General features: G+C 48.3%; 1 protein-coding gene across 9 annotated transcripts in view; it reads right to left on the bottom strand.

Moving 5' to 3' along the window:
- The window catches only part of GTF2IRD1 (GTF2I repeat domain containing 1), a 173,824-nt gene that overhangs the window by 83,751 nt on the left and 63,283 nt on the right, over positions 1 to 26,790 (bottom strand). For 7 of the 9 annotated variants that reach the window (XM_090026610.1, XM_090026609.1, XM_090026612.1 and 4 more), the window contains exons 2-3: positions 12,492 to 12,620; positions 9,169 to 9,310 (exon numbers count right to left, since the gene is read on the bottom strand). In XM_090026610.1, the coding sequence (XP_089882736.1) occupies positions 9,169 to 9,310; positions 12,492 to 12,620 (271 nt within the window). Of the gene's footprint in view, positions 1 to 9,168; positions 9,311 to 12,491; positions 12,621 to 12,726; positions 12,802 to 13,250; positions 13,272 to 26,790 lie in introns of those variants that run through there. The other 2 variants (XM_090026618.1, XM_090026615.1) reach the window with 2 other exon arrangements.

Below are 26,790 nucleotides of genomic sequence, written 5' to 3'. Positions count from 1 at the left end.
GGGGGTGGTCCTTAAACCCCCCTACACCCCACAAACACCACATGCCCAAACCCTCCCCCCATATATACACACATCCCCCAGCATACCCTAGTGCCCCCCACACACAGCCACACCCCCCACATGCCCCCCACACCACATACAGGAGTTCTTCTAGTTCCAAGATGACAACCCTCCCCACCCTACAGGAATACTTCCAGGGGGCACAGGGAGGGACTTTCAGTAGCAAGGACAGGTGTTAAGGGCAGGACTTCTGGTCCCAAGATGGCAACCAGGGGGCGGGACTATCCTTGCGGCCCTCAACACCCACCAAAACTCATTAAACGGCCCTCCAGCCAAATAAATTGCATGTCCCTGGGTTAAATCAGTGCAGACTGTTACAAACTAATACAAATCTGGCAAACACCAATTTCACTCTACCAATTTTTAAAGCAATTTAAATTAAACCAGTGGAAATTCCTCACACTCAAGGCCTTAGCTGATGCCTGGTTGCTTTAGGATCTCAAAGGAGTGTAGGACTGGACCATCAAGCCCAGCATGAAGACAACTGCATCATACAACATCTTTTATAGGGCTCATAAAGGGACTCAAAGCCATTTAAAGAAATGAAACAAGCCCTGTAGCAACCGTTTGACAGAGGACTAGGGGACACTAAATCTCTCTGGCAGGGTCTACACTGGCAGAGATTTGGGAAACCCCCTGCTAATGAATGATCCCAGGGCAACTCCACAGATGATAGCTGTTATGGAAGTAGGGATGGAGATGAGGGCGGTCTGGACAACACAGTGAGATAAAGGTTGTTGAAAGCCAATCCATTTATCAAGCTAGTGCTCTAACACTGCTGATACCAGCTGTCCTGGGGACAATACTGCAGAGGGAGATTTCCAATGTTGCTCAAGACTAAGGGGCAAGGAGCTGGAAACGTCCTTGTTTCAGTGACCATATAGGACTCCGGTAACCACCTGAAACACGGACACAGCTTTGACATAAGGGGTGTAGTGCAGGGGTGGGCAAAATACAGCCTGCGGGCCAGATCTGGCATGCCAGCCAATTGGATCTGGCGACCACCAATGCACTGTATCCAGCCTGTGGAGCTCTGCGTGGGGCCAAGCGCCGCTCGCTCCTTGCTCCCACCTGCCCCGGCTCCAGCCCCGGTCAGCGTGCACAGCTTCCTGGTGGCTGCTCCCGGTTCAGCTGCAGCTGCCCGAGTACTCCAGTGGCTCCCCCTCCTCCTGCCCCGGCTGCACTGCTCCGGGAAGCAGGTAAGACCGGGAAGCCGTGAGGACGCATGCCAGGTCCCACGTTCCAAGCCAGGCTGGAGCAAAGCTGCCGCCAAGCGTCTCCTGCCCCAGTACATGGGGCTCCAGCTCCAGGCTGCCTTCCACCCACGCTGCTGCCCACCTGGCACAACTAGCACCCACCTGCATGCAGCCAGGGGCTGGAACTGGAGGCCTAGGGGCTGGGGCAGGAGTCACCTGGCTGCAGCCTCCAGCTGATCTGGCTGGGTGTGTGGTGCCTGGCACACGTCCCCACAGTCACTGCCACTTCCCTGTGCTACCCGCTGCCCAGAGCAGCGCAGTAGAGGCAGGAGGTAGAGAAGGAGGAGCCAATGGAGGTGGGGGAGCGGAGGAATACCTGGGTGGTTGCAGCCGCACCAGGAACAGCCCCGCCAGGAAGCTGCACACACCTCCCCCCATCTCCGGCCAGCTCCTGTGACCTGGCACACAAACAGCCCCCCACCCCACACACGGGCACAATATACAAGAATAAGACTATTTTGAGCTATTATGCAATTGCCTCTATATACACTAGTCAAAAAACGTATGGGGACAAGAATATTTTTTGATATAAAATTCAAATGTTACAGTAGGTGTTTAATTTTAGTTTATATGATTTTTTTTATTTGTAATTTGTTAAAATAATATATTCTAAAAGATTTTGTACGTGTGGCCCTCAACAACTCACTCAAACTCATTAAGTGGCCCTCCAGCCAAAATAATTGCCCACTCTTGGTATAGCACGTCTGGTTGTGGACTGAGGGGCTAAGCGGCTGTCAGTGCCCTACAAGGGTGGTCTGGGTACCTTACTGTATTTGCATCTAAATAAATTTTATTAAATGCACTGTTCTGGTGACAAGAACATTAGGAAAACAAAATATACATGTTGCATTTTATCTAGCAAAATACAACCACTGTGAGGTCTTATTGCTGTCTCCCACCTGGCTGGTTTTACAGGAGCAGTCAGCACCACGCATGCTGTTCCTCAAAAATGGGTACAATTTTGCCAGTGCAAGGTAGAGCAGAAACGACATTTTAAATCATTTAATCCACTCCTCACCCAATGCAGGATGACTCTTGTAGACACAAATGCTATCCATGTTGTTACAATACTAGCACAGGACTTAAGAGACCTGTGTCTACCATGACCAACTCTGCCACAGCATCCAAATGCAACCTTGGGGAAATCACTTCATCTCTGTGCCTCAGGCCCTTACTCCCTTTCACCCAGCCTGGTCTTAGGTCTCATCAAATAAAGTCTGAAACTCTTTGGGGTGTAAAAAAACATCTCTTATTAAGGATGTGTGCAGTGTCCAGCCTCAGTCAAGGCTTCTAAGTGTTACTGTAATATAAATAATAAATAGCAATAATGGTACACAGCACTTCCCAGTGCTGTCATGCACGAGGCTGGTGTGCACACAGAGGAAACATAAAAGAAAGCTACAACGTCTCTGCTCCCTTAGAATTACAACGTGAGTGAGTGTGTGTGAGCAAGTGCATGCATGCACATGTATGTCTGCACACATGCTGGAAGGAATCAATACTTGTCAAATGGAAAAGAAGATGAAGCTGGTAGGTAAAGAAATTTAATTTTATGTTTTCTCAGAAGATACTAAAACAATAGAGAATGAAAAAAACATGAAGCTCTACGTGGGGAGAGAGAAAGCCAACAAGACAGCACTGCTTTTTCATGTCTTCCTTAGCATTTGATGTTCAAGACTTTTTTTTTTTTTGAAACAGTAAAAAGAGAAAAGAAAGAAAAGCTTTTCATGAAGTTAACTTCGAACAGACTTTAATGTTTCCAGCTGCATTTTACAGCTCTCTCAAGTTGTCTGTTATCTCTCCAATCAAGCTGTGCTGAGCTTTAAAACACTGCAGAAGCGTAGCACAATTATAAAGCAATCCAGCAGAAATGAAGCACCTCAGTGAACTGAATGGGAAGAGCCACTCCTTGTGTCAGCTCCTGCTAGCTTGTGTGCACGGTCCACCATGGTCTCTTCTGCTTCCCTGGACAGAGTGAGCATTTGCCACAACCCTGAGCGGGTGTTTTTTTCTTTGAGGCACAGACTGCCCTTTCTTTGTTGGCAAGTGCCGCACCTGCTTAACTGCTGTGAAATGCCCCAGCTGCTCATCCAGCTGCCCCCTCCCCACCACAGCTCCTTCTTTCCTTTCTAAGCTGGTGTCAGTGACCTCAAACGGAGCAATGGCTCCCAGCCCCAACTCCAAGCCAACAGCTGCACCATCAAAAGCAAGCGCAGGATCCATGCTGGGTTTCCACGTTCCACTTCAGGATCTGGCTTGGGCTGCTGAGGAGATTTCAGAGTCTTTTCTACTGTTCCCGTTATGCTCACTGCAGTTTTTAATCTGCCGGAGGAACGTCTAACACAAGGCGGCTGACAGACTGAGATGCAGTACATGGATCCGGGGTTGTTTGGTTGCCCACACATTGACTGTAAATCAGGATGGGCAAGGCCTATTCTTAAGTCCAATCCAAATGCACAGGAAGGGGTTTTAAAGCAGGCAGTTTCTTTTTTCCCCCCACCCACGTTTTACAATTATCTCTGGAGTCAACAAAGCTCCAAAAATATAGGTTGCCTGGTGGCTAACATAAGAATAGACTTTTACTGGGTCAAACCATAGATCCATCTTGCCCAGCATCCTGTGTCACACTGTGGCAGACAGCAGATGCTGAAAGGGAGAGTAAACAGGCTCTAATCAGGGTTTTTTCCATGTTCAACTGATTTCAGTGGCGTTACACCTGCTTAGGCCGGCTCTGGATGTAGCTCAAGGAGCTGGAGACAGTAGCGAGACTCCCTCCTACAAAGCTTTTCATTTCTTTGTGCTGAAAGGGGAGGCAAAGAAAGAGTTTTTCTAAACCTTAAAATGCTGTGCATGAAACCCTGCATTGCCAAATCATTCCCTTCAGCCAGCTTGTGGGCAAGGGGGCAGGGACAGCTTCTTCTGAAGCTCATTAACTCTGCTATAGAAGGCACTGACCAGCATCACTATTTGACCGAGAAAGAAAAGTGAGCTGCTTCCACGTCTTCCTCCTTTCAGTGGTGTATATGGATCCCCTTCCAGATGCTAAATGCAGTGCAAAGCTCCACATCTGCATCCCCACAAGATAAGGATCATCCAGGGGGTGTTATCCATGTGCCTGATTCACTAGTTGTGCATGCAATTAATTCCACCTATTACTCCCCATTGCCACTAGTGTATGCAATTTGCAATTCTCAAACTACTGTGCCTTTACTTTGAGCTGTTTCTACACTGTGGTGAGTAGAGAAGGGAAATCTGGGTGTCTGATATTAGTGCAAAACGGGGCCTCAGGGCCAGGTGGTGCCAAGCATCTCCTGGGAGGTTAAAGACACCTGGGCAAGGTCTAGCCCCTATGTTAGTAAAGCCGTTCATGATAGCCAAAGAGCTACTTACAGATCAAATTATAAAAATGTAGGAATGAAAAAACTTAATCTGCAATCAGCAGGACAGAGAACAGCATGGAATCCTGAAAGGCAAAGACAGGAGGCTAAGGAAGAGACCTGAGCTGGCTGCCACACTCTTGAAGGTCTATCCGGCTCTAGCCCTTCATTATCCCGAGACTTTCCTCGAGACACCCATTCCTACTACATGATGCTCTAACTTGCTCCATGCTGCTGTGGGGAAAATGTTCTCATCAGTTTTCTGAACCTTTTACAAGGGCCAAGAAGCGGTGCTGAACTCACACCCCTATAAGGTTCCCCACCTTTCACCAAGACCCCAAAGTCTCTTCTATTAACATCAATCTTTATAATTGTCAAGTTCCCTTGGCATGTCAGGAAGGGCTGTGCTAGGAGTTTCAGATAAAAATGTGTGTTGAAGTGAGGTCTGTGCATGCAGAGAAATGCTGTTCAGCAGATAAGAGGTTTCTCCTATCATTCACTGGTGTCTGATTTAGATTACTTTAGATCCTTTTGAAAGGGGCAACTACACTATAAATCAGAAGCATTTTCAGGGATGCTTTACAACACCTGCCACTTGGAAGAGCTTTCTGTAGAGGAGTGAAGCCTTGGCCATTTGTAATTCAAGACGGACTTATCAGATTTCATCTGCCTCTTGAGTACCAGGCATTCCCTCAGAACTCCATTGTGAAAACATATTTTGCACCACAGTGTTATGGTCCTTTTCGTGTGACAAAGGGAATTCAATCCATGGGAAAAGAGTTTGGCTTTAATGTCCTGTGCCTTAGTGGCCTCTGTTGAGTAGATTTAGCTTTGATCCAACACCAGGCTATTTGGATAGCTGGGCAGACAGACAGGCTAGAGCTACAGAATGACCACAGGTGATTTTTTAATATGTAACAGTTAGCTTCCTATTATAGACTATGCCATTCCTTGCATAGCATACCTTCTCTCATTGCCTCTTATCTTCCACATACAGTATACAGAATTTGTCCACATACATGGTGCAAACAAGATGTGAACTTCTGCAAATCTAGAAACCTCTCGCTAAACACCTTGTGCCAAGTAGAAAGCTCAGTTGCAACATTAAATGAATTGAGATGGATCATGACCAAAAGTGGTTTTCTTCAATCACAATAAGTGAACAAGTGAATGAGTGAAACAAATTTTAGCCTCCCCACAATGAAAAAAGAAAGGGGGTAGCAGATGAGTGCACCGACATACAAAGCCTTCTACAAAGCCAAGTGCACAAGTTAAATTAGACCCCAAGCAAGTCTTACTGGTATGGCTAGAACATAAGCAGCAAATAATCCAAGCAGAAGCTGGCCCTGGCAATTGTACAGGACTAATATTTTTACTAGAATGAACTGTTCTTGAGCGGTTTCTCCAATGGATTATCCACAAATATGGTTCCCATCAGCACCAAACATGCGCATGCATACAGAGGCTGCTTATGTTTTCCACCTAATATGTATTGCAGTCATATGCATGGCTGTCATATATACTGCAGTCAGCACACACACACAAAAGGCTGCTTTCCGTTTGTGCCTGAATTCCTGTATTCTCCTCGCACCATCCTGGCTGCAGTGCAGCACAGAAACGCCTTCTAGACCCATGAAGTCTACTCCCTGATTCAAGCATCTGGCTCCATGAAGACGCAATGCTTGAGTTCAGGGACTGTCATCTGGTGAGGGGAATGGATTTAACACCTCAAGCCCCTCCTTGCCTTACGGCCCACTGGAAGCAGAGCATCCAGCACTCGCGTATCAAAAGCAGGAAACTGAGGCTGATGGCACACTACAGCTTTACAATGTGAGAACTGGAGAAGGGCAGTAGCACAAAGATGCATCAAGAGCTACTGAGTGCCTGGGGCTTGACTGCTCTTTCGTCTTGGCTTGGAACATGAAGCATGGGCGGTGCCACCTTCTGGCAGCTCCAGGGAGAGTGAATGATGCAGTGAAGCGTGTCCTCAAAGCAACCTACCAACCTGCAGGGCCTGCTTTCTTGCATGAAAAGGAAGGCATCATTCAGAGCGACAGCTCCACAGTAGCTTGCTCGCTTGAGGTTATTTACTACCCAGAGTCCAGGATTAGGCAGCACGGGTAAACTCTTCTTCCTACCAACGTTTTTCCCCTTGCGCTTGCAAAGGGATAGTGAGAGCACAGCACTGGCCTGAGTGCAGAGCTGGGATCTAGGGCCCATAGCAATGAGAGTGAAGGTTACATAGCAGGGGCGCTTCCTAGCAGGAGGGCAGGGACCACCTGTTCATTCTTGCAGTCGCCTCCTCTCCACAGCACTTGCACCTTCATTGTCTGCTACAGCATTTCACCTGCTGGCCAAAGGACAGAGCAGGCATACGAGAACATCAGCTACGAGGCTCCTTCAGGAAACGGCATGGGAAAGAGAAAAGGGTGTGGGGAGATGATGAGGTGGCAACACTGCTTCACCGGCTGGAGAAGAGAAGGCTTTGACCTTGCTCCTACACCGGGGTGCAATGCACAGTGGCGCAGTGCAATTTCATCTTCTCTCTGGGATTGCAAGAGAAAGGGATAATGTCTCCTACCTGTCAATTTATTTTCTAAGAGACTGCAAATCCACTGATCTGGCACTGATAGGCTGGGTCCCTTCCCTGCAGTGCGCAGAGGCAGACAGGCTGTCAGTCACGAGCTGCCCTTTGTTAGAGGCTTGCTCACTTCCTGCGTGCCAGAGCCCTCCAAAAGCCAAAACACCGATCATGACATAAACTCTGAAACTGTTAACTTAATTAGCCAGGCATGCAGTGCTAAGCATTATGTATGATTTAGTCTGATTAGAGCAGACAATATCCCAAACCCAAAACCGAGGATGGGTCTGGATCAGTGATAGTGCAATCTCAGAAAAAAGAAATTGACAGATAAGAGAAATTTTCCCCTCTTACTTGAGACATGTCCACCGATCCGGCACTGATGGGATGTGACTAGCAGTGAAGAAAATTCTGGGTGGGTACAGAGAAGATGAGATAATACTGATGGAGTATAACTCTGCTCTCACTTCTTTACAGGAGCGAGACACTTCACATGCCAGCACACAAAGAATGCCCCCTCCTGGAAGCTCAGTGTGATGCCCAGGGCTCAACTAACACTGCCATTAAATGCAGGGTTTTTCAGATGGACCTTTCTGCCTTGATGGCCACCATCCTATAAATCTCAAGGAATAAATTTGTGCTCCTAACTACAAAACTCCTAACCTCATAAAAAACACAGCTGCCAAGCTCTTTCCTTATGCCTATTCCTACCACTCTGTCTGAGCTGAGTATAACAAACAGAGAATTTGGTAGACAATCGGTGATCTCTCTCACCTAAACCTGGCAGATCTTTAGGGCCACGGCTTATGGCTGGGTTTTCCCTTAACTTGCTGGAAGGAGGAAAGAGAAACAATTCTCTGAAGCTCATAAGGGGGCTGGGAAGGGAAAGTGGCCTGAGACTGTGGGAGGGTTGCAGGGAGGAATGGGCCACAGGATTACTTGCTTGTCCTTACTAAGTAACTGCTACCTATGGTTTCTGCACCACTGAAAAAGGCTGTTGGAAAAGACAGGTGAATAAGGTGGAGGCTTGTGGGACTTGCTGAAACAGAACTAGAACCTGTACGTTCAAGGTATACATTTTATTGTCAGCTTGATCCCATAGGAAGAAACACCTGCAGATGGGACTGCCTTTCCTTTAGCCTCTAGACCCCAAGTCAGGGTAGCTCTTTCTGACCATGGTATCATGGAACTGAAAAGAAACATGCCCTTTTGTGGCCTATATCCTTAAGTTTGCTCTCTTATCAGGACTGTTTCCTGGTTCCTGCTAGGCACAATGATTTTCTCTAGCAGAAGCTATAATTCAAATGACCTTCTGAGGGGAAGACCCTTGTGGCTGGGTCTGGCAGGGTCCTACCACTTTTCCCAATATCCATTTAGTCCCTTCACCTGGTACAGAGGTTTACAAGGATGCGCTGGACATTGACACAGTAAGTACAGCTACAGAAGACGAGTGGAGGAGTGGATATCTCCTGTGCTGTTCATCAGATTTTCCATCTGCTGCTGGGGTTTTCCCTTGTTGACACTAGTGTCCTGCTGAGCCTCTGGGACAAGGAACGAGAAACTCAAAAATGCGCCCCCTGATCCCAGATCCATTCCACTCAAGACGCTGGCCCATTCTGCGCATCGTTATTTGAATGAAACTGAAGGTCGTGTTGGGGAATACAGTGAACACAAGTTGTCTGTTCCAGTGCAATTCAAACACCCTTAACTAAAGAACACATTCACCCTTATACTAAGGCCCACTTATGCCTCAATGCAAGTAAAACTTCAATCTGAACGCATTTGAAGGCCCTTGAAATGCGCCTCCCCACCACAGATTAAACATTTTGCAGATTTCCATAAGATGGAAACAGCCGCATGCTTGGATTCTAACACAGTGCAGGAGAATACTTACGGCAGAACTTCTGAAAATCTGTTTGCAGCTCTTTCCTGGAGTTCATAAAGATTCGCCCCTTCTCTGTGCCAACAACAAAGGTACTTTCATCATGAACAGCAATGCAGGCTACTTCGGCATTTAGTTTGGAAAGTGCTGAACACTGCAGAGAAGGGAAGAGCATTTGGTTAGTACAGCACCAGTGTAAATCGTCATATTTTTTCACATTGTCATCTGTCACTTTCATGCATATTTAATAAGTTGTTTGTGTTCTATAATAGCTTGTTAAATATAGCCAAATGGATTTTCTTTTCTTTTTTTTTTAAAATGTAAAATGTCCTTTCCATCAAAGCAAACATTTCTTTTTTGGTCAAAATGTTTTATTTTCTCCAGGGAAAATCCTGAAGTTGGAATTGTTCTGACAGCAAACTTTCAATAAAAATTTTCAGTTCGGAGAGTTCAAAAAAAAAAATTAGCACCGATTACTGCAGATATTTACCAGGAATGTTTTTTGTTCCAACTTGTGTTAAAAAGTGAGCTATTCATAGCAGTTAAAAAATGCTAAACATTCCTATGAAAAATAACAAAATTTTTCATCAACTCTCATACAATTGGACCTGCAGAAAATTTTACTCTAGTGATCAAATATTGTGCGTGTTCGGGATCAAAGACCTCACTGGTCAAGTGATTTTTCTTGTGTACCAGTATTTAGTCAAGCCAATAAAGGGATGGAAAAGATCTCTCAGATTTTCTTGTTTCATTCATTGTTACCAAAAATATTTATCATCATCTTCATATGCATTTCTGTGGTGCCTAGAAGTCCCATTTGAAACCAGACTCACATTATGCTTGCTGCTAGACAAACACACAACAAGAAACTGCTCTCAAGGGTTTACAATTTAAACGGACACAGATGCAAGAGACTGCTATACCCATTTTACAGAACTGAAGCAAATAGGAACTAAGGGTCAAATCCACAAAGGCATCCGGATACCTACCTCCTCCTTGATGCTTTATCTCCCACTGAAATCAATAAGAGTCTGGGTGCTCACATCAGACAGAGGCACCTACTGGTAAATAGCTTTCTGAGTCCAAAGCTAAGTGACTTGCCCAAAGTCCCATAGGACAGTTTGTGGCAGAACCAGGGACTGAACCCAAATCTCCCAAGTTCCTAGTCACAACCCCACTTTCTGCTGTACTTTTAAATGCCTCTAGAGGAGGCGCTTTCACCAGTTCTCTGGAGAAGACCTTCATTCTACTTAAAAGAAGACCAACAGCACAGAAGACTTCAAATGCACAGGAGTCTGCAAGATAATTGTGATATGCCCCACTAAAGGACAGATGCAGCACTTCCAGGATGGCCTTGTCATTACATCAGTGGTTCCCAACCTTTTTTAAACTGCGGACCGGCAAACTCACTCAAAGAATTTTGGTGGACTTGGGATAGAAACAATCTAATTTACATATTACATTTAATTCGCATATTTAAATTTAATTTTTACAGGGGTAGGGGGTTGCAATGATCGGATCAGGTTGGGACACCAGAGCTGCGGGTACCAGAGGACCCTGCAGGGGAGGGGGCTGCACAGGTAGTTGCCCGGGGGGGGGACCCAGCCGGGGTTGCCGGGAAGAGGGGGCTCTGCTGCCTTCCCTAGGAGCAAGCAGCAGAGCCACCTCCCCGCCCTCTGCCCTGGGCATTTCCCCACCTGCATCCCAGCTGGAGGTGGGGCTGGGGAGTCCTGCCTGGCTCAGCGTGGGCCCTGGTACCTGCTGCACAGGCAGTGCCTCGCCGGGCATGGCCATGGTGCTAGGGGTGGGTTGGGGCACACAGAGCCAGCTGCCTCTCTCCCAGCGCTGTCCCGCCACCCAGCTTTAACCCTGCATGCGACTACCAGTGGCAGAAGCCACTTGCCTGGGTGGACAGATGGGGGTCTGAGCCAAAGCAGGCAGGTTGAAGCTCATGCCATGACCCAGCAGTCAAACCTTTGTGGCCCAGTGGTTGCGAACTTCTGCATTAGATCACCCTAGCTTAGTTACGTGGAAACTGTTTCTTAGAAGAACAACAGTTGAACTAAAAATGGAAAACAGCAGAATACGTATTTGCCCTGTTAGCTCACCTTCACCTGAACCGCATACCTGCCTCTTATAGCTCAAATATGCAGATTGTATAACTACAGGAATGGCAGAAACCGTGTGTGCACATATATGTAGGAGGAGGAGAGGATGCAGTTTCCCCCCATTAGCCTCCTCCACTTTCTGCACCTTATTGTAATTGCATTCTGTGGAGAAGAACTTTTTTGTAGGTGGTGTTTTTAGCATTACTGCTGTGAAAAGTGTGTAAATGGCCAGGATTTTCAAAAGTGACTACTGGTTTGGAGTGCTTTAGCACTAGGGTACTGTGCCTGAACAGGGCTCTAAATTTCCAGAAGTGAGGTATATACTTATGTACGTCTATCTCGTAAGAAAGGGATTTATATGGGAGAGATATTTAGTTCATTACATTTTCCTGTGCATGCTGACACTCATACACACACATGTACTCGCATTCTTTCCCTTCCTGATCACATTCACAGTCAGAAATAAGATTATCTCTGGTCCAGGAGACTTATCCAGACAGTTATCTTGTTTATGTAAGTGAGGCTGACTGATGTAAGATCTCTACTGGGAATTTTACGTCAAAAGATATGAAAGTTATTTTCTTTGTTCTCAGAGATAAAAGCCATTGTTTCCTTGTTGTATAAAAACTCACAGTAACAGTGGTAAAACAACAAGAAAAATACAATCCGTTGATACAAACATAAATATTAATAGGAAAACAATACACATTTGAGATTAACTTTAGCTGACTTTATGATCCTTTATGACTGTCAGTACAGGGATGTGATTTTCATTTCACAGTTCAAATGGCATGACGTGCTTTACCGGAGCAGAGTAGATTGTGATGAACTCGATACCCTCCCCCCCAAATCCAGCTTTCATTTGACCCAATTAACCTAATGTAAAATGAGCTGCTGGATGGCAGAATGGTTTCATGGCAGGGATGAAGCTCTCACACCTTGATCTTCTCTCATGAAGGCAGACAGCATCAAACCCTCTCTGATTGCTGTTAATATAATTGTTAACACTCACTTGAAACTAAACAGGTCCAATTTGTTTGGGGAAATTATTTGGTTTCCTTTCTGGTCACCATGGTCCACTGGGGATGGCTCCAGCACGTATCATCCAATTTCAGCCCATTCCATCTTTCTACGTTATCCTGAACCAGGAACAGTTCCTTACTCATCTGTAAGTGCTATAAGCAGGCAAGTGGGAGGATGACCTCTTTTTCAGCTAACTTCACTTACCATTGAATCTAAGGCAGATACTAAGCTGGTGATGATTTCATCCTTCTGAGGAAAAGCTGTATGCCACTGGTCTGGTCTGGAGCTATTGAGGGTCCCATCAGAGGTCTTCCCCATCAGTGCCATATTCACCTGAAACAATAAAAGTCAAGATAAATATATGTATTATTACCTCGGCCCTCACTGTCGCAGCAAGTAAATGTGATGGCCAACAACTTGGCCAATGCCAGGAACTGACCTGGAGACCTCAAAATGCAGGGCAAAAGGTCTGGAACAAAGTGATTAGAGGTTTCGCCTTTTGGGTGAAATCCAACCTATATGGAGGGTCAGAAAAAGACCTATGTATCCCCTTACAGCCTATTTCAGGGGCACTGTCCCTGGTGCCCAGGAGCGAGTTTCACTTTCCACAAATACAGACGCTTGCTGAAAAAATCCATTGTCATTCTGGCAGCAGTAAGATAACTCCACATAGACCACAGTCCCGTTTTGCCGGCCATTATGCAGACATGTAGCGAGAGACAGTCCCTGCCCCAAAGAACTCACAGTCTCAACGGCCGGTACAGATAACCAGGCTGAACTGAGGCATGGAAGAGATTTGCTCAAGGTCACCCCGAAGGCTAGCTGAAACAGCACCCAGGTCCTCTTGTCTACTGAACCATGTTGCCACTCAGCAATGCAGCATAAAATCAAAGCTGAGTGCCCTTTCCAGTACAAACCCTGTTGTTTGAGATTACCAAAAATTACACATTTATGTTCACTGACCTTCCACTGTTGCTAGGGGGACTCAAGGACCCTCTCTTTAAGTGCGACACTGCAGGCAGAAAGGAAAATACTGTGCTGAGTCAAGAACATTTGAGTATTTATTATTCGTGGGGGAAGAGAAGGGAAAAGGGTTAGCCTCTCTGATCCTTAGACTACGGGATCCCAATAACCTCCGGTGGAAAGCGTTAGCAAGCAGTACGGTTACCGTGGGATGTGGGCTGTCAGATGAAGCTGAATGAGTCAGTTCAGCTAAGCAAAAATGGGTCACCTTACTCCTTGCTTCAGTGCAATGTGTCAGGCAATCAACCCTGTACTCCTCACAAGTTCATTCATCTGATGCAAGGCCTGGTTGGTGCCCACATACCGGCATTTCCCAGAAAATTTAACCCCCTGTGCCCTGCATCCTCCCTTTATTTTCTTACAATGAGGACTGGTTCTGGCTATCCATCCAGGGTTGGCAAGTAAAAGGAAACAAGGAGCAATTCAAAAATTCAGGCTGTTGAGTAAGATGCCACATGCAAATTATTTCATTTCTGTGCAAAACCATAAATCACACTGTCACCAAAGTTTGTAACCACAATTCAACCCGAGCCCATGATTCACTCAGTAGTCACAGAAAGGCACCAAGCTGAGCTACTTCCCTTCACGCTTTTGCATTGTCTGATCAACGCGGCAACCATGAGGCCACGTACTTCGCTCCATCCAATTCCTGCCTGCTGTAGAGGGAAGCGCCAGAGCTCAAAGGGCTGGATTACAGTCCCTGGATACTCTGCTCAGCCCAGGGCAGAGATCAGAGTAATGGAGGAGCTGCTATAACCATAGCAGTTTGCAATGGTCTCCCAGGGAGGGACTGGGTGGCAAAGTCAGAGCGTAGCATGTCCCAGAAACTCCTCCCTGCCTTTCTCTACCAGGATCTTCTTGGAGGGCAGTGAGCTGCCAGCTACCTGCTCAGGGCTCCACCATGTGTATGAAGTCTTGGGTAGGAGAATAGAGGAACTCTCCATTTCTTTGGCACTGCCTGAGACTACAAAGGAAGAGGTGGGTGCAGGGGATTTACCACAGCACACCTATTTTCTCCTCTCCCCTCCCCCGTACAACCCGAAACAAAAGGCCCTTGCATCCCCGCTATGAAATGTGGCACAATAAACGGGTGCAAAACTGCACAAGGGGGGTAAAAAAAAGAGGGGAGAAAGACAGAGATCTAGATGTTGCTTTTAGACACAGTAATTCTTGCATCGATTTAGGAAGCAAACTGTTGCCTCCCACATATACTCTGAACTCTATGAGTCACTGTTACCATATTGAATTATGGAACTGAGAGAGCCCTTCTGTGATTCATTAAAGCCCTGCTCTGAAAACCTGATCGGAGGTGGTGGGGAATAAAAATATAAGTGGCAAATGCAACTGCAAAGCAGTCTGAATTTTAACACCGAGAGGAAAGCGTTCGCCTTCCCAGTGGGAGCAAATCTTCCCATAGGATCGGGGCTACTATTTGGTTTCTCTGTCCTGCTGTTTCCTTTATCATATCATAAGCTTTTCCTGAGGAGGGTCACAGCAGCTGGTCTCCGTGTCTTTTGCTCCCAAGGAAAGGAGGCTGTTCTAGCAAGAGACTTTGTAATGAAATAATTACAGACCGTCAAGGTGTTTTCCATATAAAACAAGATTCCTGCCCCCGCCCCTGCATTATTACAGAGGGGATTATTTTGGAAAAATTAGGCTCCGAAATAAGCTGGGACATGCAAAATGCACCACCTTAAAGCAGACACCACCACTTCGCTTTATTGCAACAGGGTTTGATAGACCAGAACCCCATTGAACTTCCTTCTTTACAACGAGGTTTGTGACAGCATGAAAAAGCGTGCAAAGCAGGTGTGCTCGCACAGGTGGGGAGAGAAAAAATTCTGCTCTGTTCGGAGCAGGGAAAAGAAATGTGGCGTCCACGCAACTCACCTGGGTTGCAGGCTTGATCCTGCAGCAGCCACGCCAGGTTATCAGGGAGACTACACTGAGCTACATTGCGGCAGCCAGGGGTGTCTCTCAGCTGTTGTGTTATGGCCAAGAGTTTTCAGCAGAATAAGTGACTGAATTTCCAATACGCTGGATGCCGAGAGCTCCCGAAACCCCAGCCACCCGTGTTGTAACGGAAGGCGCACACGCTGGAAAACCATACTCTTATTTAGACGTCTAAGGGGGAAAGGAGCCTTTTGCAACATCCAGTCCTGGCGGTGGGTATAGGCCCTTGGAGCTCTGTAGGATTGCGAAGAAGAGGGAAAGAACGACTACGCCTGCTTTGTCAGACACTTCGCCAGACTTCCCCATCCAGTCAGACAAAAGGTAGCTTACATGAAGCAGACAGGAACAGAAACCAAATCCTGTGCCATAAAGGTATCTAGTCAGCTATAATAATATGCTTTGTATTCCTAAACAGCCTCCCGTCCCACTGCTTTGCAAACATTAGTTAACTGAGCTTCACAACAGCTGTGAGGAAGGGAAGTGTTATCTCAGTGTTTCCATTTGACGGAGGCCGAGCCTGAAGCGCAGTGAGATACCCAAGAAAGCAGAGACAAGGCTGGATGAGGAACCCTGAACGCCGGCAAACAGACCATTGTTTTCGCTGCTAGAACATGGGTTTTTTTCCAAAGCAATTCTAGTTACATCACTGCACTCTTGCTTAAAGCAAAAATCAAACAAAGCAAGGTCAACTTTAACATTCACATCTTGGTGAATATCCAATAAAATGACACCTTAATTTAAAAAAGATTAATCCATTTTTTGTGTCCAATTTTAACTTCCCTCTCAAGCTAATCAGGTTTAGAGAGAAGGCATTTTTAAGTTGCTCGAAAGCCCCTTCTGTGCCACTCCGTTTTCCCTACGCCAAACTTTTGACTGAAATACGTGTTAAATTATACCCTGCTGTGAATCCACAGCCCGTCTCAACAGAAGTCACAGAACCGAAGTTCCCATGGCCTCCGTTACCGCTTCAGTATCGTGTGTCCACATCAGCAATCGGCACGGCATTATACGGCGATGCAGCACAGCTGTAAGTCTCACATCCAGGCTAGAAAACCACCAACCTAACCCAAGTAACAGGTGTTAAACTGCATCTGCACGTGCAATATAGGCAGAAATGCAACCACGTGAAAATCACAGCCCAGGGAAACACAAATCTCTAGCTGTAACTGGCTTCCTTTTTTAAACTAAGCTATAAAGTGGAGACGGGAACTTCCAGCCCTCAAGAGCAGTACGAATGTATATAAAGTACCTCCTCAACACGCACATTTAGGCAGGCTGTACCTGGTTTTTCTTCTCACTAAAACTGCTCTATATAGGGGTGTAGCAGGGCACTAAGGTGCCTGCTACTGATAGCGCTACTTTGAGCTCAGCTGCCAGTCACCAGGGCAGCACAGGTGCAGGTTGCCGGGGCAACCAGATTGGGTCAGCTGACCAGAAGGGGGCAGGGCCTGGCCTTTATAAACAGAGAAGGCTGAGGCCAGAGTCAGTCCCCCTCTGGCAGCTTGAGGAGCGGGAGCTCTGCCAGAGCAAGCAGGGCAAACCCAGTAAGGAAGCCGATGGCTTGAGCGGTGTTGGCATGGCGTTACGGGGTGGAGAGAACCCCGATAGATACGAACGAACGATAGCCAGGTTGGCTTAAGGTTTTCGTTGTAGCCGGCGGGGGCTTTGCGTTTTGTTTGGTTGGTTATTGTTACTGCCGGAGGACTGGGCGAGGCTGTAGGGGTGGAGGAGGCCTCAAGGGAGCTCCCCGGTAGAAGGGGGGAGTTCCTAGCACCGCAGACGGTGCTGTGTTTTGGGGGTGTCCCGACCCCAGCCCAGTCAGTGTGGGCAGCTTCGGGAAGAGCTCGGCGTAGGCGGAAACCCAGTGGGCGCAGGACCCTAGAGGGGAGCGTGAGAAGCGCGGGCAAGGGCCCCAGTGTGGGCGGGGAGTGCAGGCGGGGGCCCCAGTGCAGGTGAGAAGCACGGGCAAGGGCCCCAGTGTGGGCAGGGAGCGCGAGAAGCGCGGGCAAGGGCCCCAGTGCGTGCGGGGAGTGCAGGCGGGGGCCCCAGTGCGGGTGAAAAGCGCGGGCAAGGGCCCCAGTGTGGGCAGGGAGCGCGAGAAGCGCAGGCAAGGGCCCCAGTGTGGGCGGGGAGTGCAGGAGGGGGCCCCAGTGTGGGCAGGGACCGCGAGAAGCGCGGGCAAGGGCCCCAGTGCGGGCGGGGAGTGCAGGCGGGGGCCCCGGTGCAGGTGAGAAGCGCGGGCAAGGGCCCCAGTGCGGGCAGGGAGCACGAGAAGCGCGGGCAAGGGCCCCAGTGCGGGCGGGGAGTGCAGGCAGGGGCCCCAGTGCGGGTGAGAAGCGCGGGCAAGGGCCCTGGTGGGGGCGAGAGCATATTGAGCAGGCCCCGGGAGAGTGTGGCAGGGAGTAGGACGGAGTCCCGGTACAGCAAGGCAGGCAGCATGCCAAGGAGGGCAGGAAGGCAGCCTCCCATTAATAACGTAAGATCAAAGACATGGTGGGAGAGATAGAGGGTACATTCAAGACCCAAGCTGACATGGTAGGTAGGGCCCCGGGGGAGGTCACGGCACCCCTAGGTCGCCCTGCCACAAGGGGCTATATTCTTTTGTAGTCAGTGGAATAAGACCACTGTAGAATTGAAGAAAATGTTCGTGGAAAATCCCTGGTTTTTAGAGAAGGAATGATTGCATGGGTTTCAATGACAGGAAACTGTGCTAAGCTTTCACTCGAAGTGGGACTTTTTCTCAGGTTGGGAAAAGTTTGGCTAAATTATCTTAATTTTAGTTGTGTGTGCATGTGCATGCATATAATAACTCTGGGATAACAGGCAGTCCTGTAAATATAAGTGCTGAAATACCATATATGCAAGTGTGTGCACGCACACGCACATATACACATCAGTTTTTGGGTTCTTTGCAGCATGATCACAACCAGGTTGTACCAGGAGTCTTGTGAGAGAACCTGCTTGAAATTAATAAACCCCCAAATCAAAATTGCAGGAAGCTTTTCAGCAACAAACTTCCCCAGCCCTTGAGATCAGTCCATCTCTAGTTTAAAGCTCAAGAACGTCCAAGTAATAAGATGACAAAGATGTCATTTCACCTGGGCAGGTATGGGAGACATCAATTTTGCAAACATCTGCTGGAAGGACAATACAGCTAAATGTAAAATGTCAAGCCGGTTCCTAACTTGTGCAGAGGACAATTTTCTCTTCCAGAAAGTGGAAAATACAACTAGGGGATCATGTATCTTGGATCTTTTCTTGGCCAACAGGAAAGGCCTGGTGTGGAGGCGATGGGTAGCTTGGGAGGAAGTGACCATAGTACGACAAGTTTCCAGATCCTGAGACAGGAAAGCACGAGGTTAGCAAAATTAGGATGCTAGATTTCAAAAAGGCAGATTTCATCCAACTCAATGATGGCATGGTGTCATGGAAGGACAGATGGAAAGATAAAGGTGCACAGTGGGGCTGAGAGCTTCTATGGGGCGCAATATTGGAAGTCCAATAAGAAACTGTCCCAAAGTGATGGAAGTGACGAAAAGAATGGCAAGAGATCAGTGTGGCTGCACAAAGAGCTTCTAAAATGCCTCAAATTCAAAAGGAAAGCATACAGGCAATGGAAGAATGGGCAGGTCACCAAGGATGCATACCAGGAAATAGCAAGAACCTACAGGGACAAAAATCAGGAAGGCAAAAATAAGGAATGAACTGCACCTGGCAAAGGAGGTTAGGGATAAAAAGAAAAGGTTCTATATGTCTGGAAAAGAAGGACCAAGGAAGCTGTGGGTCCTCTGTTAATAAGACAGGGGAAACTCCCAAGGAAAGACACAAAGAAGGTGGAGCTACTCAACTACCTCAATTTGCATTTTCACTGACTCAGTCTCTGGCACGCATACTGGCCTCTGGCTTCTTTTCTATTCCATCCAGGAAGAGCACAGGCCAATTGCAGATGCCTCCTCAGCCTGACAAAGGGCGTTTGTACCTGAAAGCTTGGAAAGAAGAATGTTTCCAATTATTTTAGTTGGTCTAATAAAAGATATCAGATTTACCCAAAGAACCTTGTCGAGCTATTCAACAGAAACTTTGCCTCAGTCATCACAAAAAATGTAAGCTGCCAGACACCTAATGGAGATTATCTGGATAAAGAAGGGGGAAAGTTGAGGGAGGAGAGGAGAGGTTTAAAGAGCTTTTGTTGGATCTGAATGAATTCAAGTCAGCAGGGCCAGATGAGCTCTATCCCAGGTCCTAAAGGAACTGGCAGAGATCTTGGCAATGACCTTCATGAAGCTGTGGAAGATGGGCCAAGTACCAGAGGACTGGAAAAAGGGCCATCATAGTGCCTCTCTTTAAAATGGCAAGGAGGACCACCCAGGGAACTACAGACCAGTCAGCCTCACCTTCATACCTCAGAAATTACTGGAGCATATGATATTTGGGATATGCTGCATATCTTAAGGAAGGCCACTTGCAAACATTTGGAGGAGGAAAGACTGACTGCAAGCAGCCAGCATGGATTTAGGAAACAAATCCTGTCAAACAAACCTGCTCTTCTTTGATAAAGTAATTACTTGGGTGGATGAAGGGAATGCTGTGGACACAGTGTTTCTGGACTTCAGCAAGGCTTCTGACAAGGTCCCGCATGACCTTTTCATAAACAAATTGGAGAACTGTGGGCTGGATAAAATTATTACAAGGTGGATGGATAAGTGGCTCAATAGATGTGAGCAGAGGGTAATTGTAAATGGGTCCATGGCAGAAGGTTTCGAGTGGAGTCCCACAGGGGTCTGTCCTCAGCCTGGTGGAGGACAGACAACATTAATGTGTTTTTAAGTGTTTATTAATGATTTGGAGGCTCACATAGAAAGCTTCCTGAGCAAGTTTGTGAATGACATGAAACTGGGAAGGACTGTGAACACTCTGGAGGATGAAAGTACAATTCAGAAGCATCCTGACAGATTGGAAGCTGGGCTAGAGTTAACAGGATGAAGTTCAAAGAGGACAAATGCAAGGTGCTACACTCTGGGAATAACCAAACACACAAATACAAAAGGGGGACACCTGGCTGGATGGCAGCTCCACAGAAAAGGACTTGGGCGTCAATATGAATCTACGGTGTAATGCAACAGTACAAAAGGTGAATGCTTCTGTTGATGTGTTGAGCTGCATCAACAGAAGCATTACATGCAAGACACAGGAGGTGATAAGGTCTCTCTCCTTGGCACTGGTTAGGCCTCATCTGGAGTACTGTATGTAGTTCCGGGCTCGACGTTTTAAAATGGACACGGAGAAGCTAAAGAGGGTCCAGAAATGGGCAAAGATGAACAACGACTTGGAAAGCAAGTCCTCTGAGAAGAGGCTGAAGGAACTAGGCATGTTCAGCTTGCAGAAAAGGCACTTAAGAGGAGACATGATGGCAGTCTTCAAATACTTGTCTTTGATCAAGAAAGACCATAAAGAAGCAGGAAGATGTGGACCAATGGCTGGAAGTTGCAGCAAAGTAGCTGCAACTTCGGATAACTGGAAAAACTTCTTCACTGTTAGAATAGTGAGGCAGTGGAACAGACCGCCTAGGGAAGCTGTGGATTCTCTATCATTGGAGGTGTTCAAGGAGAGGTTGGACAGCCATTGGTCAGGGATGATCCAGGTATAGATGCCTATTTTTTACCATGGGTATTTCCCATGCTCCTGGGCTTTGCTGGTTGCTCCTGCCCCCTTCCCCTTCCCCTGCCTGCTTTTTCTATTTCATGTATCAGGATGTTTTTAAGCCTCCCCAGACACACTGGGTGCTGGCTACACCTAAGGCTGTGGACTTCAACTGGGGTGTGCCAGTTCTCCTGCTAAGAGCAAAGCCGGAGGTTCCTGGCTAGAGGGTCTTGCCCCTCTGCCCAGGATCAGCTTGACTGCTGTATTTGGGGTCAGGAAGAGATTTTATCCCATGGTCAGACTGGTATGGACTATGGGGTTTTTTGCCTTCCTCTGAAACAGGGGATGTGCCCCCCTACACAGGACTTCTTGAGTGTATATTATGTCTACAATATTAACAACATTAATTGTTGTTAATTGATGTTAATTATTAACAACCCCCACGGCAGGGGGTCGGATTTGATGATCTATTTACGACCCTTCTGACCCTACCAACTATGAGACATTTCATAGAAGCAGGACATTGGCTGATGTGGTTCCCCTACTTTACCCGTGGCAGGTTAGGATATTAGGGTTTATGTTGCATCAGGGTTGATGGTAGTCTGATGTAGCATTTAAATTATGGTTATTATGGGATGATTTGGATCCTACCCCAGGCAGGGGGACGATCTCTGGAGGTCCCTTCCAGCCCTACTTCTCTACAGCTGTGAGAGTCATACATGCCATGGCAATTTCCAGATCTTTTGCAACCCCCTGTTTAAAAGGGATAAGGAGCAGCGAGCCCATGTGAGATCATTACCAAGGCTTTGTGCACATGCATGGCAGAGATGGGAAGGAAGAGAAGAAAAGCACAAGTGGGAAAGGAAGAAAGCAAGAGTCACTAAGGGCCTGGCACAGGGGAAAGCTCCAAGCCTCTGAGTCATGTCTGAATACAAATGCTGCTAATTTTTGAATTGCTGGGCTACGGGTGACTTGAATTTCGCTCACATAATTTATGCGGTTACCAGATGGAACTGCAGCTCCACAACTCAGAATTGCCCACTCTTTATTCCCTGCGCATTTCCCCCAGGAGAGCCAGAAAGGGAGAAGGGAAACTGCAGTAAGAGCAGCATAACCAGGAGTAAAGACTCCAATATGGGGAGCTTCGTGTGGCCAAATCCCCAAAGCTAAATTGCCATCCTGCCTCCCCGTTTCACACCTGGAACCTCTTCCATTTTCCTCTACCCCTGCATGCATTTCAGGCCCTTCCTGCTTGGCTCCACAGGCTCCCAGATTGGAGCTTGGCAGCTCTGGGGGAAATGCTGCTGACACTCCCAGCACTGACAGCAGCTGGGATTTTCCCCAACTCCCTCTGGACTATAGCAGCTTCCCTGGGCTGCCTCAATAGCCTGACAGCTTCATTTTTAAAACCATTTCCATCCCCACAAGGTGCAGCATAAAAGCAGCGTCATGTAATATTTTAAGTCTCTTTTCATTCTGGTCCCTTGTTAGCTTTTCAGTAGTGAACATAAGGCATAAAAATACTCCTCGTTTTTATAAGCCTATTATGAGCTCCCTTCTATTATTATACTGTAAATGCTGCACTATTGAAGCCAGTTTTCTGGGTGTCAGCATTTGAAAGCCATTAGAGGAACACGGCAGGATATTCCCAGTGACCCATTCTGCCATGCAAGGATGTTTGATGTGCAACTAAATTTTCATTACTGGCCCATGAAAATCAGAGCCCAAATGTTCTCTGCTGCCAAACTGGCCCAGCTCTACCCAAGTCAACAGGATGGGGATACTCTGAACCAGTAGAAAATATGGTCCCATCTGAAAAAGGGCACCATCTCTTGCTGTATTTTCAGCATTTACTTCATGTTTTGTGCCCCTCCTTCCGGCTGCCTGCACCCACCTGGACTCTCTGGCCTTATACCTAGGGTGACCATCATAATTTGAGGGAAATCCAAAGGAGTGCATGCACATGCACACACAGCCCGAACCCTGCAGCTCCCAGGAGTGGGGTCAGGGTGGACAGTGTTACACACACACACACACACCACTGACCCTGCAGTTCCCAGGAGGGGAGCCAGGCAGGACAGCATTGCACACACATACACACACAGGAGAGGAGCGGAGCTGGGCAAGAAAGGGCAGTGCGTGCACACGCATGCACGCACCCCCAACCCCAACCCTGCAGCTCCCTGCACACACTCCTCCCCCAAACCCTCATCAGGAGCCACACGTGAGGGTAGGTTCCTGCCAGTCCAAACCTTTTGATTCAATTTTCTCCAGTGACTGGGATGCTGAGACAGCCTCCGAAATCCAGGACTGTCCCAGCCAATCCAGGACGCACGGCCACCCTACAACTGGACTGTAAATGTTTTGGAACAGGCCTTCTTGTTCCATTCATACAGCGCCTAGCACAATGGGGGTCCGTTCTTGTTCATGTCTGGGACCCTTGAGTGCTCCCACAATAACACAAACTATTCAGCACATACTTTGCAATTTACTGAAAGAGCAAGCAAGGGAAGTCCATGGGGGTGAGCCTTTTTTTTTTGGAGCAACCAACCACATTGTCACCTTTCTCCCCATGATTTGTCAGTCTAGCCCATTAATACTGCAGGATCTCTCCGCAGGGCATGGATGGTTTCCTGCTGTGACTACATCCAGGGACTCGCACAACAGAGCCAAGACCTTAGTTGTGGCTTGTACTTGCCACTGTACTCGGGATGTTCAAAACCACAGACCAGCCAGACCCCACTTCTCCTGCACTTGCAGAGTTAGGCCAAAGCTGATCGTGGCAAAGGCTCCCAGCTTAGCAGCAGACATGTCATTTGCCTTTAACTAATCACTGGAACGCTGCAGCTCCAAGTGGGAGAAGGTCGAGCCTGTCAGGATGGTACGACCCCACGCCCAGTTCTGGAGCTGCCACTTCAATAGATCAATATAGGCAAGCTGTTTGAGAAAATTATGCTGGCACCCATCCAGGAGGGGTCAGCAGGGGACTGCATGCTTAGGGGCAACCAACACGGGTTCATCAGTGGCAGGTCCTGTCAGACCAACCCGGTGGCCTTTTACGATCAGATCACCAAATCCTTAGACGCAGGGGGAGCAGTGGACATCGTCTTCCTGGACTTCCGGAAGGCTTTTGACACTGTTTCTCACCCCGTTCTCATTAAGAAACTGGGGGGCTGTGGTGTAGACACCCACACAGTCAGATGGGTCTCAGATTGGCCGGAGGGCGGCACCCAAAGGGTGGTGGTGGATGGGTCCTCCTCAACCTGGAAGGACATGGGCAGTGGGGTCCCTCAGGGCTCGGTCCTCGGGCCTGCACTGTTCAACATCTTCATCAGTGATTTGGACGAGGGGGTAAAAAGCACCCTGTTCAAATTTGCTGATGACACTAAGATGTGGGGGGATGTGGGCACACTGGAAGGATGCAACAGGCTACAATCAGACCTAGACAGGTTACAAGGGTGGGCGGACGAGAATAGGATGGGATTCAACACAGACAAGTGCAAGGTGATGCACCTCGGGAGGAACAACCGGCACCATACCTACAGGCTGGGGAACTCCCCTCTTGTCAGCACGGAGGCGGAAAAGGATCTTGGAGTCATCATTGACTCCAAGATGAACATGGGCCGGCAGTGTGGGGATGCAGTCAGGAAGGCCAACCGCACCTTGTCATGCATCCACAGATGCATCTCGAGCAGGTCCAAAGAGGTGATCCTCCCCCTCTGTGCGGCACTGGTCAGGCCGCAGCTGGAGTACCGCGTCCAGTTCTGGGCACCGCACTTCAAGAGGGATGTGGACAGCATGGAGAGGGTCCAGAGGAGGCCACTCGCATGATCGGGGGCAGCAGGGCAGGCCCTACGAGGAGAGGCTACGGGACCTGAACCTGTTCAGCCTCCAAAAGAGAAGGCTGAGGGGGATCTTGTGGCCTGTTATAAAGTAGTCAGAGGGGACCAGCAAGCACTGGGGGAGTCCCTGTTCCCTCGAGCACCGCCAGGAGTGACCAGGAATAACGGTCACAAGCTGGCAGAGGGTACGTTTAGGTTAGATATCAGGAGGCGCAACTTCACGGTCAGGGCGGCTAGGGTCTGGGACCAACTTCCAAGAGAAGTGGTGCTGGCTCCTACCCTGGGGGTGTTTAAGAGGAGGTTGGATGAACATCTTGCTGGGGTCGTTTGACCCCAGTACTCTTTCCTGCCATGGCAGGGGGTCGGACTCAATGATCTGCTCGGGCCCCTTCCGACCCTAGAAACTATGAATATATAGATTACGATTGACACTGAGGCCCACTCCTACATCCCTCCACTTACTACTGCTTCCTTCCAGCCGCCCCTCACCCGCACCACCTACAGGGATATTTTCTGTGCTCACATCTGTACTCTTCCTTTTACTTCACTCTGTCTTGCTGCTGCCCTCATGGTACTGTGACTCTAGTGCATGAAAGTAAACTGAGGAACTGGTTGCAATGCAAGGTGCTCCTTTCCTCCCAGTGTTGATACCGCTCCCAGCCTTCTTCCAGGCTCACCAGAACCGAGTCATTTCTCCACTTCTGCTCCCCTTGCAAGGCATTGCATTTCTCCCCCTGCCAGACAGCTCTGCTCTGCACCAGCCTGTTCAGCATCCAGACCCCTGGGACTGAAAGTTGGAGGATGAAAGCCCAGGGTGAGATTTGAGCTCTCGGGAAAAGGTCAGGGCAGTTGCAGATATATTTGGTTCACTTGCACAGTGAGATTTTGGGGTTGCCACACTCAGCACCCAGCTGCCTTGTCCATGCACTTCGCAGCATGATGGCCAATGCTATTTAACCCCGGCCATGGAGCAAATAACATCGTCTGCTCCAGCCCATTGGGGAAACCTTGGAGAAGGGGCAGGGCGATGCTACTGAGCTTTAATTTTGCAAATAAAGGGTGGCAAATTAGACGGTAATGATTCTGAGCCATTCAAACCAGATTGTAAATCATGTGCTTGAAGCTGCAAGCAGATAAAAGGGGCCAGAGAATTTCTAATGAAGCAAGATTAGAAAACCAGCTGAGACTCGGAGGGCCTGCCTGAAGAATAAGAATGAAGCTAGCTGTACTTAACTCGATTTGCGACCCAGACAATAACCGCAGAAGGCAGCAACTCAGCAGAGCCAAGAGCAAAAACCTGACTGTTTTACTGCAGGGCCCTGGGACCACTCTCCCCGTGAAAAGGAACCAAAATGAGAGACAAAGAGAGGCCTGTCTGGAGGGCTGGGATGAGGCAAGGCAGAGGGAGCCTTTCACGGCTAAAATGGAGGCCCAGACACTCCTTGAGAGGGGTTCCCCGAGAAAGGCGCTTTGTGGTCTCACGCTGGCCCCGATTACACAGGCTCCACATGTTCCTCTCGCCAGTCACCGACCACGTTGGAGCCACCGAGAAGCCTAAGAGGTGCCTTTCACCAGCCAAATGCAACTGCAGCAATGGCCAACCCTGGTGGGGGCAAGGCAAACCCCCTCCCCACGGGACTTGCTGACCAGCGTGAGGGGAAGGCTTTTCCCCATTACAGCTAAATGCAAGGAAAAAACGAGAGAGAGAAAGTGGTCGTGACCAAGTCACTCCCTGAGAAATGCTCCTCCAGGATGGGCTTAGGGCCAGCTTCAAAGGATGGCTGTAGAGCCCATTCCAAGGTCACTGAGTAGGCCGGACCCAGGAATACCATCGATGGTTGGGTCCTTCCCACCAACCTTGTACTGCCCCTACCGGAGGCGTGGGTGCAAGGATGAGACACGGGAAGGGTATTGCTTAACCAGGGCGTTCTTCTATCTGTGCTTCTGCATGGCCCTCGGGGGCACTGGAACAGGTATGTATTAGCCAATGCTGAGTGCTGCACTATTCCTTTCAGCCTGAGCTGTCCCTTGCTGCTCCTGACCTG

This window comes from Crocodylus siamensis, chromosome 13 (genome assembly GCF_052110815.1).
Source record: "Crocodylus siamensis isolate JL-2025a chromosome 13, ASM5211081v1, whole genome shotgun sequence".
Classification (NCBI taxonomy): domain Eukaryota; kingdom Metazoa; phylum Chordata; order Crocodylia; family Crocodylidae; genus Crocodylus; species Crocodylus siamensis.
The sequence above is the reverse complement of the archived record's forward strand: the minus strand, read 5'-3'. Positions and strand labels throughout refer to the sequence as shown.